Here is an 18,095-nt window from a genome sequence, read left to right as displayed (position 1 = left end):
ACGTACCACATACTCTCCTGTCTTGGTCAGCTTGGCATCAGAGGAATAGCACTAAAATAGTTTGAGTCCTACTTATCAGACAGATCCTATCAAGTTGTCTCGCACAACTCCCATTCATCTCCTCAGCCTCTCTCAAATGGTGTCCCACAGGGCTCAGTACCGGGCCCCCTACTCTTCTCAATCTATACCTCTTCCCTCGGCCTTCCCATCACCTCTCATGGAATCAACTACCACCGCTATGCTGATGATAATCAGCTCTTCCTCTCATTTCCATCTGGAGCATCAGACATTTCCTCACATGCATCACTGCCTGCCTATCAGACATCAAGACTTGGATGCCTGATCACCACTTACAACTCAACCTGTCCAAAACAGAGATCCTTCACCTCCCAGGTAGCCTGTCTCCCTGTTGTGAACTCTCTATAAAACTGGACAACTCACTGATTTTTCCTACCTCCTTGGATAAGAGTGTGGGAGTGATGATTGACTCAAGTCTATCTTCTCTCAGCCCATCAAAGCCACAATCCTGACCTGCAGATACACCCTGCATAACATCAACAGGATCTGTCCTTGCTGCCAGAGTTGTGTTTGACTCTCCGAAGCGTTCTGACGCACAGTATCTCCCCTCCTTGTCTCTCTATATTGGCTTCCTATAGCTACCCGGATAAAATTAAAGACTCTCGTTATGGCCTACAAAAGCATTAATGGAGCTGCTCCCAGATATCTACAAGATCTGATCATCCACCCCAACCAGACTGCTGCAATCCTCTTCCTCTGCCCACTTGGTGGTCCCACACACAAAAAGTCCAAAAGCAAAAGCACAGATGTTTTCGGTTCTGGCTTCGATGTGGTGGAACGACCTCCCCCTCTCACTCAGAACTGCTGAATTTCTGTCTACATTTTAAAAAAGGTCTTTAAACTCACCTCTTCTGGACTCACTTCTCCCACGATCTCTTAAATTAATGTAAGGTGTAAATGTTCATGCTCTATAAGTTTGAGATCATAACTGTTGAGCAATGGATAAACCTTCATGCAGCTACTAGTGTACTGTAATATAAGTGTTTTTTTTTAAATTATGAATGTGATTAGGAATTGTTGATATCAGGATAAAGTTTTAAGCAGCTACTCATGTGATGTACATTGATTCGCAAGGTGGAAAGTAACTAATTGTATTTAGAATCATGCGTTTGCATCTTAGTCTCTTTCTGCTGATGTAATGCACACATTGTATTTTCTATGAGATTTACATTGCTCTGGAAAAAAAGCCTGCTAAATGAAAAAATATAAAATTAAATTTAATGCTTGGAGGTGAAGTTGAAGGCCTGGTGGGCGATGATTTGACTGATGCTGTATCTAGAGAGGAAACGGTCATTAACATGCTACAACATTGAACCACTGAAAGGAAGTCATTGGTGTCACGCCCACATCATCAAGGCAAACAACTGCACCTGCTGTGCATCAGAGCGACCAGGGATAAAGGAAGCTGCACTGATGCACAACGTTGTGGAATCTCATCGAGTCCACTGCTTCTTCTGTGACAACCAGCGAAACCCATTTACCTCCTCACAGTCCTTTCCTGTCCTTTGCCCTTCATCCCCTGTTCCCTGTCTTCTCGGTTCCTGATCTCCTGCTTCGTCTGATCAACCTCGATTCCCGTCCATCCAAAAGAACAACGTCTGTGCCTCGAATGACCTTTGCCTGTCCCCAGCTATGATTCTTGCCTATTCCCTTGTCCAGTCCTCCCAATATAAACAAACCCGTGACTCATACAATCCTCATACAATCAGTTTCCACTTTAAATCCTGATATAGTGTGGAAAAGAAAAAGGTTTCTTACTAATTTCATTGGCTTCAGATGATGACTGCTTGTTTGATGCTGCTTCTCTTGATGCATCTAGGCAGAAAAGTAGGAAAATAGAGACTCGTGTGCTACACCATGTGTGTTCAAGGAGCAAAACTACAAAGGCAAAGACTTGGAGTCACATGCATTGGTCACGTGGATATGAAAATACAAGGAGAATTTGACAAATATGGCAAATATTTGACAAAGAACCTTATGCTGTTTAGAAACTGTAGACTGTCTCAAGAAATGGATTCATGCAACCGAGAAGAACCAACAGCTTGAAAACACTGTGAACTGGTGCTCTAAGGATGCTCTTACTGCAGTTGCTTAAGATGTCTTGCAGCTTCTCCAGAGCATTCTGGAGCTCCTGGAGAGTCTCACGCAGGTCTCCTGCAGCAGGCACACAAAACAGGTTTTATTAGGTGTTCCCTAAACAATTATGGCGTTAAAATAGACACGAGGACAACAAACTATTACATTTATTCATTTAGCAGACGCTTTTCTCCAAAGCGACGCACATCTCACAGAAAAAATACGAATGCATTGCATCAACAGAAAGACACTTGGATGTAGACATGTTGATATTCTAGAGTACAGTTAATTTGTCACATTCCACCATATGAATCAGTACACATCACACGAGTAGCTGCATAAAGGATTATCCATCATTCAAGAGTTATACTCACAAAACTATTGATCCTGAACATTTATACGTTTATCGTACACTTAAGAGATCATGGGAGAAGTGAGTCTGGAAGGTGTGAGTTTTAAGACCCTTGTTAAATGTAGAAATGTTAAAATGATAGATCTAGCTCCTGTGTCCGACTTATTACTAAGAAAATTATGATTGTGTTTCAATTTTTCTTATATTTTTGCATTCGACTAAAGGAAGCCTGAAACTGTTTAACAATCAATATTAGAAAAAATCTTTACATTTAGTTGTTCCCTTTTGCAGCATTAAGCTTTTTAGGAGACCGAATCAACCGAGGAAATGTTACCTTACCCCCTTTTCCTCCTCTGGCTCCACCTTTAAATAATTCTGTAGGGAAAAAGATGCAAACACTAAGACTTTTTGATTAAAGCTGCAGTAATTCGTTGCAAGTGTGCCTGAGGTCGAAAGCTCATTGTTTTCCTCTTGGCTCCAGACGTGATGCACAGGTTTTTTGTGAAAGATTTGTTCTTCAGTCATTGTTCTCGGACATGCAGTTGATTGAGTGCTCAGATTTTCTGTACCAGAGGGAATGTAGGACAGGACAACAGTTCTTCACAATAAATTAAATCTTCAAAGTCCTTGGCTGACATAATCCAGTAACAAACAAAATAAATGTCCACTTTTTTAATTTTACTGTTTTGTTAGACTTTATTAATACTAATTAACACAGGCTTCTGCTGCAATGGTGCACAACACATATTCTGGGAAACCAAGCAAACACACCACTTATTTGATCTGAGCAGGAGCCTGATGTGGAAAGCAAAAAGCATAAGGGCAATACCGTGGTATGGATTCATGTCCATTGCAGGGCCCTCGTTTACTGAGACACATTCATTAAGTCACTGTAAGAGTGTGTCTTTGGAAACCAGATGGAACTAAAGTGCCCACAACAGAGCCGCGACCAGATCCGCCAGCCCCACGCAGACAGAGCTGAGGCTGGATTCGAACCCACAGCTCTGAGACTCTGAGGCCGATGAGCCACCATATCACTAAATGTGTTTCAAGCGTCCATTTGAGCTGTGTGAAAATGTTGGAAGAGTGCAAATACGATTAAAAATGTCCAAAAAAACATCCTAACCTCACAGTAAGTCTTCTTCAAACTCTTTTTTGTGAAGCAATGGAAAAATACATTGCTAATGTGGGAAAAATAAGACACTATTAGCAAAGAAAGTGTTCGGACAAAGTTAATGTAATAGTAAATGGCACACGGAAGAGCTGCACCACAGAAAACAAAAGAGCAGAATGCTATCCTGTGCTTCAGACTAAAATTCACAAGCACTTTATGATACTCCTCGGCGAAAACAGTAAAAATGTAAGTATAACAGCTATCACCAGGACTACATTCTGACCTTTTTTATCCAAAAATAGTTATTTGTATTAACATACATGATCACAACTCTTTGTAAATATGCATTATTTCATATTTTTTTAACTAACGTGACAATTATAAAGCCTTTTTAAAATAGAAGTAAAATGATACCAGTCGAAACAATTATTGTGTTTTCTAATTGAACATTCTTCCATTGTTAACTGGAGTCGCAGTTGCATTTATTCAGTCCTGATCAAAAGTATGTGAACCCTGTAAGGATGGTCGTTATTCTTCTACAATCTAAATCTTAAACTTATGAAGTGAATAAGTGATTATGACTCACACACCTGATTCTACTTCCCTACTTGGTTTAACCAGTGAAACTTGGGGTTCACTCATTTTTCCACCACACACACACACACACACACACACACACACACACACACACACACACACACACACGGTTCCCTCTAAAGCAACACATGGAATCGGTCATTACGCACCTGTTATGTCAGATGAGAAAAGCGGCTCCTCATTAAATAATGACTTTGCGGTAAAACTATGGGACACAAGGGGTTCACATACTTTCAAGCAGCACTCTATTTAGACGGAAAACCCGAACAGAAGAGAAGCGCACTGTACCTGGCCTCAGCAGCAGCAGGGAGCCCAAAGTGATGGAGACGATGCCAGCGAGAAGCAATGCTCCTAGCAGAGCATGCCACAATGGTGCCGGTCCAGATGACATGAGGCTGTTTCTCAAGCTGAGACACAATGCTGCCTGGTCTGTGACCTCCTCCTTCAAGAAATAACAGAGGTTCCACCTGGGCCCATGGAAAGTCTTCTTGAATAGTCAGCGGAAGTCCCAGCCCATCAGCAGACTCTTTCTTTGTCTTACATCAGGAACGTACTGTGGAAAACCTAACACAAGCTTCACAGAAGTTATAAACACAGCTGGGAGCTTACACACTGTCATACTTTTTCCTTATTTTTTTTTTTTTTTTGTTTTTTCAAATTATTACAGCAACCAAGTAGAGGACAAACAGCATCAAATACAATACAATCTTACTTCATCAGTGCCTGGCTATTTAAAGGTTACAAGAGCTATTACATATTTCAGGCATTGTTCCAAATTTGGCAAGGGAAGAATGGACTAGGGGTGGGGTTGCCTTTGCTAAAGTAAACTAAAGTGAACAATAAACTAATTGTTCAAGATGTAGTGCCTTGGAGCTTGGCAACTATAGTGATGTTCACATGGCTGAGGACAGGACCCTGGAATGGGGTTGGGTGTAGCTGGCTGGAAAGGATGCTGGATTTAATGGGCACCATAATTCAACATTTACCATCTGCGTATGTTTGTTAAACATGCTTCCTGCCCCTGTGGGAGGAAACAGGAGCACCCAGAGGAAACCCACACACACAGGGAGAACATTCAGACTCCACATAGACTGAGCGGGGGTCAAACCCATGTACCACCGTGTCACCCAGCAGAGCAGGGTAAAGCAGAATAAAGTAGGGTAAAGTAGAACACCAATAAGGCTGAGGTCTATAGTGCAGTGACAGAGTTGCTGCTTTCAGATCTGAGGGTCATGGGTTTCAGTCTTGCCTACTACTGCAGTACCCTTGAGCAATGTACTTACAGTAAATTTTTCCAGTAAAACTAACCAGCTGTATAATAAGGTAAATAATTGTAGGTGGCTTAACCTTGTAAGGCGACCTGGAGAAAAGTGTCAGGTAAATGTCATGTATTCAACACGAACTGCATACACTTCAGTTCTTCAGCCAAAGCAGTACATTTGGGAGCTGAGTGGGATGTGTCCCCAGAAGTGATGACAGTGTGCTCATGAAAGCGCTGTCCCCCAAAGCAACATGGAGAGCTGCTTCCTGCAGTCTTGATCACGGTGTGAAATAGGTTGCTGGGCTGTTAGGATTTTCTTAGAACAATATTTAATTACATCTGAGGAGTTGTTCACAGTAAAAGTGCTGTTTTTCCCAGTAATGTTTGTTTTCAGCTCCTTTTCAGTTCGACTGATTATCTCATCGAAATAAGATTTAAAAATACATGTTTTATAGAAGGGGGGTGCGGTGGGTTGAACCACAATCCTGCTCTCCGGTGGGTCTGGGGTTCGAGTCCTGCTTGGGGTGCCTTGCGACGGACTGGCGTCCCGTCCTGGGTGTGTCCCCTCCCCCTCCGGCCTTACGCCCTGTGTTACTGGGTTGGCTCCGGTTCCCCGCAACCCCGTATGGGACAAGCGGTTCTGAAAATGTGTGTGTGTGTGTGTGTGTTTTATAGAATCCTGTCAAGCCAAAAAAAGATTAACTCAAAACACTGAACAACATTTAACGAGGTGACTCGATCTTCAAGTAATTTTAAATTCAGGAAGAAAAGCCAAAACAAAATACAGGTTTAGGGAATGCACAAGAGTGCATGAAGTGGGTTTTTTTCTGGGTCAAGATGCATCATATGAGTGGGATATACAGTGTGTGGTATAGTCAATAAGTTCTAAGACTGGCTGCCGTTTGACGGTGCTTAAAAATAAAACAACTTCTGAGCACGTGAGCTTGGAAGCCGAACAGCATCACGTTTGCCAGTCTTAGAACTTACTGACGGCGTTGCACAAACAGATAAAGGTGAAGTGAAACCATGTCTTATCCCGCCATCACTGGGGTTAGTAGAGACTGATAAATCTGCACACAAATCAGACAGAGTTGGATTTTAATGAGTTTCATGCACATTTTATTGAACAGGAATATAAAATACTTTTCATTGTTGCAAAGTGCATGCCTTGTCTGCCAACAGTTCTGGAGTCAAATTACGAAAGCAAAGGCATAATGTTGTAGTGAATTGCTGGGGCACTTTCAAAGAAGACATCATCGTCTCTTTTGTTTTAAAGTATGGAGCAGTAACAAACCTGTAACTAATATACAAAGCAAAGAAAAAAATGTACTTCTACTATTACTACTTATTATAATAATAATAATAATAATAATAATAATAATAATAATAATAATTGCCTTGTAGGACTAGAACAGAACATGAATGACTAAAGCATTGTATCATACTAACAGCTATCATGCATTTTGATTTCCACATGTAACCACAAACAATTGTCACAAGAACTGCTAACCATGCTAAATTGTGTATATCATATGTGCACTTAAAAGCCTGGAGTATGCTTAAAATAGCATAAATCTTCTTCTGCATTAATTGTAGAAGAGGTTAAAGGCATAAATGAATATCATGGTGCGAATATAAAGAATTTCACTACACAATTCCAGTACACACCTGTCACGGCTGCCAGGCTCCAATAGGTCAGTGCCACCAAGTTTATTTCATGACTCGATTTTTATTAATTATTTCTTTTATTTAAACACTTAAAACATGCATAGGCAGAATATTTGCTTTGTGTAGAATATAGACCTTTTCCATTAACCTTTATATGGCATGTAAGTTTCTTGTTCACTACACTACTAGTAAAGAAAAAAGTTGTTACTCATCAACACAGTTTCAGCAAGCCACAAACCAATAATTACATCCCCAAATAAAAGGAAATAAGATGCCACTAAATGTTAAGGTACATGTAAGTTCCAGTTATCAAACTTCAAGGAAAAATGTGTTAATTTTCTGAATGAAGCATCGTACATAAAGTTGGGCCAAAAAAACACACTAAATAAAGCTGAGGTAAGCGAAAGCTGTACAAAACCATAAATCGTTCTTTTTGGCATTTCAACAATGTTGCAACATCTTAAGACTGCTTTGTTTAGTAGAGATATGACATGAGTAACAAAAAGTTAATAAATAGTCCTTATCTTACTTTATACATCTTTATATGTGTGTGTAAAAAAAAAAAAAAGTATTATTATTTTTTTCTCAAACGTTCCATCCACTTTTAGTGCTGTGTTCTGTAAACGTATAACAGTTAGATAGAAGTTAGACAAAATGTACATAAATCCAGTAATAAGTGAAGTCTTTCCAAAAATACCCTTTATGTATTTCATCTGGGGAAGGAACTTAATGAAAAATATCCCCAAACAATACAAAAAGAGCCAACCAGTGATAACTTTGAATGTCCCTATGAACATTTTGACTAAAGGTAACTCCTCTGCCAATGTTTAGTTAGTACCTTCTGCGTGTCTTGTTTTGGCCTCTCACTACTTCCCTGTATCCCTGCCAAACCAGATCCCTCCCCCTGTCGCTCCCAGCAGGGCAGCTGCAAGGGTTGGGGAGGAGCTCCAGTACGTCCCATCCTGCCTTCTGGGCCGTAACGGGTCTACGCCCCACAGCGAGGGTCGCGGGCCCTCGTCACTGGATGTTGCTGCCGCCTCCCTTGCCATCGGTGCCGTTGCTCTCGGAGGAGAGGGCCCGGTTCAGGGAGTTCAGGCTGGCGTCGGAGGGCAGCGTGTCTCGGCGAGGAGGCATACGCTCGTTGATACGATCCAGGCCCTTGGCCTCCTCGAAGCTCGAGATCCTGTGCTGGGGCGAGAAGCCCTTAATGGCTGCAAGGAGAGGGTGGGTGGTGAGGAAATAGAGAAAGAAGATGTTAACCCAGGGCCAGCGGACAAGACGTCTCCCTGGCGGACTTCCCCAAGAACTCATTTACGAGGAACAACATTTCAGGGTTACGCCAATTTCGTTTACAGCGCTTGCGTACAGCAAATTCTCGCAGTTTCAGATTGGCAACCGGTACTCGCACGTCAAATAAAAATCTAGCCAGTGCCAACTGCCAAATTTTTTCCTGTACCGTAACTTAAAGTTTCGCATCTTTCACTCGGTCGATCTGAGCCGAAACGGGCTGCCGTTCCCAGTCCAAGAAGCCCGTGAGAGACACTTCAAGTATCTGGATTTTGATGGCACCAATGGGGGGGGGGTCCTTTTGTCTTTTTTTCAGTTCAGCTGTAGCCAGATACCTACGAAAGCACAATGGCTGAGGTGAGCACAGACACGCACCTCCTACGCTGTGCTTGTTGTGAGCCTCACACCTGATATCGCTCTACTGGCAGCAGGATTCATCAGGTGATATAACACGCCCGGAAGGGAGCGCCAATCTCCTGATTCCGGCCGCAGCCCCGCAGGCGTCCGGGTGACACCGGGTGCCGCCGAGAACAAGGAGGGGAAGGGAACCCCGGCCATCTCACCAACCCAAGCGAACGTGGGCCAAGTACTGTCTCCTGGGCCTCCTCGCTACAGGTTGCCAGTGTTGCACAGCGGGGGTTCCAGCACTAGTTAAACATGCGAAGGTCCAGAGAGCTCGGCGATGGCACGAAGCACGACCAGAGAGAGTAGGCTGACGTAACAGATCCGGGCATTAATGGCGGCCGAGCCGTGGGAACGAACAGAGTCCCTTGGTATGAGCGCTAAAGGAAAGCGCCGAGCAGCAAACACTCGCACCGCTGAGGCTAAACTGGACCTGTGTGTGTTCTGCCCTTCGACTGACACAAGCGCGACATTCTCTGAACTCACACTGAGTAAGCCGAGACCGAATTAAATAAATGATAAGGAACGATCGCAGGCTTTTAAAATGCTGCTTTCCCAGTAGGTTTAACAGAAATGCTTCGTTTTGAATAACCCGTTCGCTCGAAAAGCGCTAGCGGTACATGAGTACTGCAAGCCGAAGTTCACTTTCTCTCCTGGATTCTTTACCGTACATTTAAAATACGCTGCAAAGCAGCACTAACGGCAGGAAGAACCACAACACGATAATAATTGCATAACCCAACTGAAAGCAGGATTACATAATTGGCCTGAAACAAACGGAAGGCAGAACAAAAGTGAAGAAATAATCAGAAAAGGCTACTGGATAAACAGGAGGAGTCACTAACACAAGACAAAAGAGTACTACCACACTGAAAGTAGACCAGGGGACGGCATACGGGGCACGTAGTACTGACCGGCACTCAGGCTTCCTGAGCGTGCAGCAACTCACAGGGTCGCGGTACCAGGTGTCCGGCATCCGAGCGCAATCGATCAGAGGGCAAGGATTCGTATGGTATGAAAAATCCACCTGGACGCAGGAGCGTTTCTACTAGAGTGCTTGCGAGAAAAAAGAATTGACAGACGTCCTGCAGAAATTGTTTTGTAAAAGATCACCGGGCCTGGATGCGGTGGAAAAGAACCCCTCCGTTTGCGAAAGCCGAACAGTCCCTGTAAAGGGCGGGAGCCTTAGAGCAGCGGCGTACACCGGCTACAGGGCTAGCGCGGAGGACGAGTGTGCTGCTGCACGTCAGACAAGCTTTCGGGCCGATCACAGAAAGGACACAACACCGCGGAGACACAGGAACCACAAACCAGCTATTATCGCTTCTGAGGAATTAGACAAAATTCCACCTTGGAGAGCAGCTAGCCAACTGTAGTGACGTAGTGAGCAGTTCAATTTGTTCTTGCGTTGCCTGCTTTTTCATTTATTTGTGGCGGAGGACCGTGAAATGAGCGCGTGACGGCCACTGACGCCGCCGCCGCTTCCAAAAGGAGATCCGCACAGTGCCGGCATCCAGGTTCGTTCTGCTTTGGATTAGTTCGTACCCAGAGAGAGAGCAAATGCAAGAACAAGTTCAGCTGCGCTACTTAGACGACTTTAAAGGGGAACTATTTCATGGCTTCTTTGGCTCTTTGTGTCGGTGCTATTAAACGTGCCCGCACGTAAGAAGGTATGGAATGTCACACAATCATGTGTTCTCGGCAGCACGGCTGGAGTGTCGGTGATGGTCGGTACTGGGTGGTGGGCAAGTAGGAGAAACTGGGTGTGTTACTGTTAGCCCTTCAGCGGCGCCGGATGGGACGGCTGCCGTTCTGAAGGCAGCATCCGCTGCTCAGCGAGCTGAAGCGAGCTGTAAAGGCAGTTCCCCTTCAGAGCTCTTCTTACGTACTTTTCTTTGCTTTTGCTCGTGGTAACACTCTGGCACAGTTGGTTAGCCCGGCACCCATACACACTTCACAAGCTACGGCAAAATCAGCAAACGAGGTGGAGCCCTTTTCTGTTGCGGAGGCAACAGAAAGGGGGGTTGGGAGGTGGGGGGTGGGAGGTGGGGGTCGGGGAGGGGGGGGGGCGCTGGCCTATTTACCTTCATCAGCCTCAATAGCCTCAATAGTAGCTGAAGAGAAGAAGGGTTGCAAAATGAATGAGAAAAGTGAGTAAAAGATTTCAATTCTTAGAGGAAAAAAAAACAGAAGAGCTAACGCGGGCGAAATGTACTCATTTTCTGACAGAAGACAAACAAAAATGTTAGTAGAGAGAAAACACAGTGAAAGCAAAGTGATGCCCATGTAATAGTGTAGTACTTCTAGTTTGACAATATCTATTAAACATTTCTGATACAGCTAAATTACACAAAACAAAGAGGGTAAAAAACCCAAACCATTTAAAGATTAAAACTGTTAAAATTAATAATATGAATATTAATAATCGTTTGACATGCCTGGGACAAAGGGGTATTTGTTTCTGGAAAAAGTGCGCAAAGGTAGCTGGTCTGTTACGAATATTCAGATCTGACTGCACACAATGCATAATCACATCGTAATCGTGGAATCAGACAATTAAAAACTCATTCTGTGCGACAAAAAAAGTAATAAAAGCCTTGCTAGAACAAGAAAAAGGGAATAATAATTTTTTTAAAAAAAAGCCTCAGAGACAACCCTACAGAATAAAACGGATGAGCGTCTGCTGCGGAATACACACATTAGCATATGATTGCCTCTGGACAGGAAAAAAGAAGACACACACCCCGATTTACATAACCCACATTTAAAAGAATTCCCTTTTAAAACCAAATGCAATTTGTACCTTAATTTTGATTTACGAGTCTCAATTTCTCTTGATTTTATTTACCTCCTGCAGTTATGAGAAACAGTATCAGTATGTTGATCTCTGTAAAAATCTAATTTTATATTTTTACCCATTTTCTCACATCTCTTTCCCCCACCCTGCTTTAAGGACGTTTCTCTCAATAAAATACAAATATTTTCTATAAAATATTCGTATATCACACCCTATTCTGAAGACAGACTCATTCAGCTGCAATAATTTTCAATGGATCCACTGGAAAAAAAAAAAAAACACTCGAAAGCCTTTGAAACTTAAAAATCAAGGTTTTCATGAGAAATTCCCAGAACCCTTGCTTTAAATAAAGTACAGTTTATCACACACTAATACTGTTAGGTACAGCTTTGTTAAAAAATTGGCCAGATGATGAGCTGTCATCGCCAGCTATCACGATAGGGTTTATGATTACTTACCATGATTACGGGGTTTTGTAACTACGGTAATATTCGTAACAGCTAATGTGACAGTAAACCATGATTAGCAGCACAAAAATGGCCAAGGAAGAACAGATACCTTACACTGGTGGAGGAAAAAGCACAGAAAGAGCACACGCAAATACAAAATTAAAACAGCACATCAGCTGATGATGAAGGGAACAACATTGTAATAGAAGCACATCTGTCTATCTCGGTGGAGAAGCGGACACCACGCTGTGATTCTACCAATGCTGCAGCAAGATCTCAGCAATGTCACTTCGTTGTAATAATACACTTTGCATTACAATATTAAAAGACATATTATAATAATGTTTATTACAATGTACGTTATATTATAATGTACATTGTAATAAATCTCCCTTTCTTGGCTATCAGGGATCCTGGCTGGGCGTGCATGGGGAGGTCCAACGCTGAACAAAAAAATGTTCTGCTGGCTCTTAGGGATACGGGTGCAGAAAACCCCCCCCCCCGACCTCCTACTGGAAGCCGTCTGCATATGGGAGAACGCTGGAGCACAGAGATTTCCGACTACAGCCCCAGAAGGCCAGGTGCTGGGACTTTCAGGCTCTTGTCACACCAATAAGACCTCAGGAAGGGATTTCGGTCAGGACGGTAAGTCATATCAGGTGGTTCGGTGACTGGCTGGAACTAAAACCTTCCAGAATCCGTCCTCCAGAACCGTATTTGAACAGCCCTGCTTATCGCCAGTGGAGCAGGCACTGATGTCACGGTCTAGTCTTCCACTCAACGCCACGACAACAAATTGGGAAGCAGAAAATCAGATAAATATAGTTATCTGCAGTCTCCCTGAGAGAAGTGACATTGCTTGGATTCCTGCCTTTCTGTAGATGTCAAGGTAGATATCAGTTATCCCCTTTCACACACAGATTCTGGGTATATTTTGAAACTCTTCTATAATTTGGGGTTTTCCTCTGCCAGCGGGTAGCACTGTAATTCAGTAGCAGGAAAAAAATTTTAAGCAAGCACAGATAACTTGACTCAGAAATTATATTAATTTCTGTTGGATAGTGTGAGATGGTTACAAGAAATAAAAACCCGATTTTTCATGAATCGTATTTTGTTTTGTTTTTTTTTTTTGTTTTTTTTTCCTGGACAAATTAAGAAGTAGCTGGATTCTGTAATGTAAAGGAGATAGAATGTCAACTCAGTAGGAGTTTTAGGAATTCGGCATGGGGGGGGGCAAACTCTGCAATTGCTCTCACAGACAAGTCTGACAGAATACTTGCGCCACGGAACTGTACCTGCAGTTTCTAGAAAGAGAGGGGAGGGAAGGACACACAGGCAACATTTGAGATAGGCAGCAGCATTGCAAGACTGAGAGAGAGATCAACTTACTGTACCGAGCAGCATCGGAATGAAAAACATCTGACAGGTGTACAACATGTGGCTACTGAGAGCATGAGGAAAGCCCTTCATTAACAACAGCAGTAACAGTGGACGAGTCATTGCATTTCAAAGTCATTACGGATTCAGAGAACAAAGAAACTGTGCTAATCGCACACGATACGTCTGCACAAATGTACTGAGTACTGAGTCACGTATTGTGTATTAATGTCTCATTACATTGTGTCCGTTTCTGCATAAAATATTACGGTTTTCAACTTCAAACACAATATTAACAAAGTTTACATTTAATGTAGTAAAAAAAAAAAAAAAGACATCCTTCCACCCATCCATCCATCCACCCACCCATCCATCCATCCACCCACCCATCCATGCATCCACCCATCCATCCATCCATCCACCCACCCATCCATCCATCCATCCATCCATCCATCCATCCATCCATCCATCCATCCAATTCTACATATCTGTGCAAATCGTCGACTTTGACTCCTACCGTTCTGCAGCTTCTCCTTTCCTCCGGACAGCACTCCGCTGGGCAGCATCCCCGTTGGGGTCAAGCCCTTCAGTGTGAGCACGCTCTCACTCTCCTCTCTGGGGGCACATGCCAGGGTGAAAGGAGCCCATGTGCGAGAATACAAGGTGACACAGTGGAAGTGAGAAACACACAAACCACAGCGGTTTCAACGAGCCCAATCCACACACCACCATAAACTGAGAAACCCACAGCTAAACGAGACTGAATGAAAGCACAAGAGCGACACCCACCTGAGCACGGCAAACACCCTGGCCATCTTACCGATGGCGCGGATCTTGTTCCGGATTACCTCTTTTCGTGCTGATGCCGTAGCACCTGCAGGGGATGAGGTGGGGTGGAAGGAGAGAGGCAAACAACTGAAACAGATAACCACACTCGAGGCAGTCAGTGTACACTTGAGGCTGTCTCTATAGTTCACTTACACAACACTTTTCCACAAAAACAGCATAATATATCCCCCCTCCTCTGCCAAAAAGTGCTTTAAAACAAAGGCAAAAGTATTCAAGTTTACATACGCAAAGCACCAAGCCGGGTAATGCGGAAAGCAGTAGCGATACGGCAAGGAAAGATGGCATTTTGGGGCAAACTATCTTTATATCACATGTCTCAAACATGAGAGTGTTGACTTTGACGGGAACAATGCCATTACAACGTAATGTACTGCCAGATCAACAGAACGGTAGCTCCAAAGCAACAAAACAAGGGAAACTGACAACTAATCAAGTCATCGTTCCACGTCATGGGTAAGACACTGCTCACTTGCGGTATACCTGCTGTTTTGATGAAAAACTGAATACAATGGTGACATGTTGGGCTAAAGAATAGAAAACTGGTGATGGAATAGAACACTTAAACCGGTTCGATATCTCTGAGGCCACAACGTGATGCAGGAGGGCTGAAGCTCCTTCACGTCGGCAACAGGATCTCCTTTGTCAAAAATGTATCGTCCTCTACGTCTTCGGATACGATTCCTTCACAACAGCTTGACGCCGAATGATAAATAAGAGCTTTACACAGCGGGTAACGCTGGTGCCTCACAGTGCCTCAACTGTTGTTTGAATGTAGGTTCCAATCGGGCTCAGAGGCTGCGCACTTTCCATGTTCTCCCACGCGTTCCTAATCCAGACATGTGCAGAAGGCAAACGGTAAACCATGTCCTTTCCCTCCAAGAAAACCACGCAAGTGGGTGCCATGGATTGAATTCAGCTCATCAGCACTAACCCTAACCCTACCCCAATACCACCTCTGGCTTCAGCATCCAAACAGCACCTTACAGATATTCAGCTACATGAGTACCTGTTTAACCCTGCTTCATAAATAAAAAAAATACTCGTCATTTCTTTAGCTGGCACTTTTCTCCAAAGCAAATGATGTTAGGCTACCTACAACGATTTACCTATTTATACAGCTGGGTAATTTTTACTGGAACAGTAGAAGCGGTAAGTACTCTGCTCAAGGGTACAACAGTAGGAGATGTGATTTGAACCGGCAACAGCTCCAACCACTCTACTACCCACTGCCCCTTATGAACCATAATTCAGCAACAGAGATATACACGAGTCTCTTGAGAAACATACTGCCTACATCATCTGCCCTGTGAAAGGTGCTGAGATGGCACTGAAATACAAAGTGTTGGACAGGTTAAAAACCTTTAATCATTTTCGTTATTCTAATAGGAGACTGCCCATATATACAGCGCAGCTTGGAAGTAAGTGAACCCTATAGGGATAGTCAGTATTCTTGTATAAAATATTGAAATAAACTTGAATAACATAACAAAATCTAAATCTTAACGCAAACTTTGAAAATAAATAAATCATAATGATTTACACACTTGATTCTAACGACCTACTTGGTTTAACGTAACTTCGCTGGGGGTTCACTTATTTTTGCACTTGAGCTTTTCTACGACACACACGATTTCCCCTAAAGCAGCGTATAGAATCGGTCATTACACACCTATTACGTCACATGAGACAGACTGGCTCTCATTTAAGAAGGACTTTATGGTAAAACTAAGGGACACAAGCAGTTCACATATTTTCAAGCAGCTCGACAGTTAGTATGAAGCTGAAATTAGAGCCATGTTTTGAAGAAGGGGAAAAAAAACAACACGAACGAAAAGCTCGTAAGATGTAAAGATCGCTGGAGTGGGACAGTCATGCTGGGAGCAATGCGACATTAAAAAAAGCAAAAACCCAACCGAACAAAACTGGATTACACTGAATTGTTCTGAAGGCCCAGAAGACCAGTTAGCTGTTGAGACAGATACTGGCGCCACATCAGCAGCTTCAGTGTGAAACAGCCATGCATCACTAATCTGTAATCCTCTGTGAGATCAAAATAATTAATATATAAAAAATACTGTTTTTTTTTTTTTTTTTAGGGTTCTGCACCTTGCACATGCACAACCTTCCTTACATTAATTTATATTAAGCATATTTACAATATATACATTTTATAAATGCATAGACATGACTTGTTTCATACTGAGAATTACACTGTATCTAAAGTTGCTCCTTTATAAATCTTATGTCCTAATGCAAGCAATAATTTGTTGGCTATCGTGTGTACCTTTTCTTGGGCCATAAATAAGCTGTTCTTCTTAAGAAAAGCCCAGAGGAGGAAAGGGACAGTGGACAGAGCAGTGAAAGGTTGAAGAATGAGACAGGAAGTCAGGAAGGAACTCAGGAAAGTAAAAAGAAGAGAAAAGAAAAACAATCACAGTCTAAACATAACAGGCTGGAAAACAGGAGAAACAAAAAAGGACAGATTAGATATGACGTCCTGGATGAGGTAATCCGAGAGAGTGTTTTAAATTGCCAATAATAGCAATGTGCCCATTCTCCAAGGTGCTATGAAACAAAGAAAGTCAAAGATGGACACTGGATGAAGGGCAGGGAGTGAAACACACATGTGGCGAGATGTTAGCGTTGGTGTCGAACGTACGCTCATGACGGCGTGATGGTGGGGTTCTATATTACCACAGTAATGAGAAAGCAGTGTATTTCCCATTGAGGAAATGATATCATTCTGTCTAGCGACAGCTCGTGCGTCCAGGGTCGTCACTGTAGACACTGGGACTACTCCATGCAAACTAACGTCTACATTTTGACAGAAGGAGGAAATTACGTTATGCAAGAAAAACAAACGTGGTCATTTACAGTGGAAGCGCAACGGAGGACCTGATGAAGGAACACAAACAATCGAGTGCGACAGTGAGACGTGCCGTCTGGGAGGTCCGTTTCCATCTGGGGACAGATATTTCATTTGGACCCCTTGGGAGGAGCTCTTCCTAAGGATGGGTGGGGATGCAGTTGTCCCAGGGGTTCAAACACAGACCATTAGAACTGTTCTCTGAAAGGACACATCAGCGCCGTTTGTCTGTGGCTTTCCGTCCCACGTGTGAAACAAGATAAGCGTTCCTGAGCACAGCTGTGGCACTGGGGAAATGGAGCGTCGAACCGCTAAACGTGGCTCTGCTAAGAAAATGAACTTGAAATGAACTGTGGAAGATCGGCGTTTGGAGATGATGTGTTTAGCACAAGTATGAAAGGGAGAGTGATAGTAATTCCATTAGCAGGGAATAAAACTGGAAAATCAGTCTTTCAAAGAGGATTCCCCCCCACCCCGAGTCTGATGAATAGATGTCAGCCCCACAGCACCACGCCTAATAAATAACTCATGGTGTTTTCACTATTTTGGGTATTTGGATTTGCACCCCCTGCTTCGCTCACCCTCACAACCTAAACAGCTGCTGCAGCCTGTCGATCAGCGAATATTCGTGAAGCATCACGTATTGGAAAAGTTCCTCTGACCGTGTATCGGGGAGGCTCCGGACTCCAGCAAAACTACAGCGAATATGGTATAGCCCAGGGTAGAGGAACTCTCTGTAAAGACGACACGGGAGCCTCCTGCCGCTGTTGCAGTGCAGCGCTGTGCTGTGCTTTGAGGAGCCCTTACCGTCCACATCTTCATCAGTACTCAGCTCATCATTAGAGCAGATGCTCAGAACGTTGACCAGCATTTCTGTCACTGCAACGGAAAAACACAGGAGAGGTTTAACACAAGAACAACC

General features: G+C 43.3%; 1 protein-coding gene across 9 annotated transcripts in view; it reads right to left on the bottom strand.

Moving 5' to 3' along the window:
• Positions 1-6,590: 6,590 nt before the first annotated feature.
• Positions 6,591-18,095, bottom strand: part of LOC108927822 (serine/threonine-protein phosphatase 2B catalytic subunit alpha isoform) — a 69,054-nt gene continuing 57,549 nt past the window's right edge. Inside the window, exons 10-16 of one of the 9 annotated variants that reach the window (XM_029258861.1) lie at positions 17,981-18,052; positions 16,592-16,618; positions 14,248-14,332; positions 13,976-14,073; positions 13,377-13,385; positions 10,920-10,949; positions 6,591-8,357 (exon numbers count right to left, since the gene is read on the bottom strand). In XM_029258861.1, coding sequence (XP_029114694.1) covers positions 8,164-8,357; positions 10,920-10,949; positions 13,377-13,385; positions 13,976-14,073; positions 14,248-14,332; positions 16,592-16,618; positions 17,981-18,052 — 515 coding nt within the window. In that variant the 3' untranslated portion in view covers positions 6,591-8,163. Of the gene's footprint in view, positions 8,358-10,919; positions 10,950-12,475; positions 13,386-13,975; positions 14,074-14,247; positions 14,333-16,591; positions 16,619-17,980; positions 18,053-18,095 lie in introns of those variants that run through there. The other 8 variants (XM_029258864.1, XM_029258862.1, XM_029258863.1 and 5 more) reach the window with 8 other exon arrangements.

The sequence above is a fragment of the Scleropages formosus genome, chromosome 16 (genome assembly GCF_900964775.1).
Source record: "Scleropages formosus chromosome 16, fSclFor1.1, whole genome shotgun sequence".
Taxonomy (NCBI): domain Eukaryota; kingdom Metazoa; phylum Chordata; class Actinopteri; order Osteoglossiformes; family Osteoglossidae; genus Scleropages; species Scleropages formosus.
Note: the sequence above shows the minus strand (reverse complement) of the source record. Positions and strands in the feature narration are given on the sequence as shown.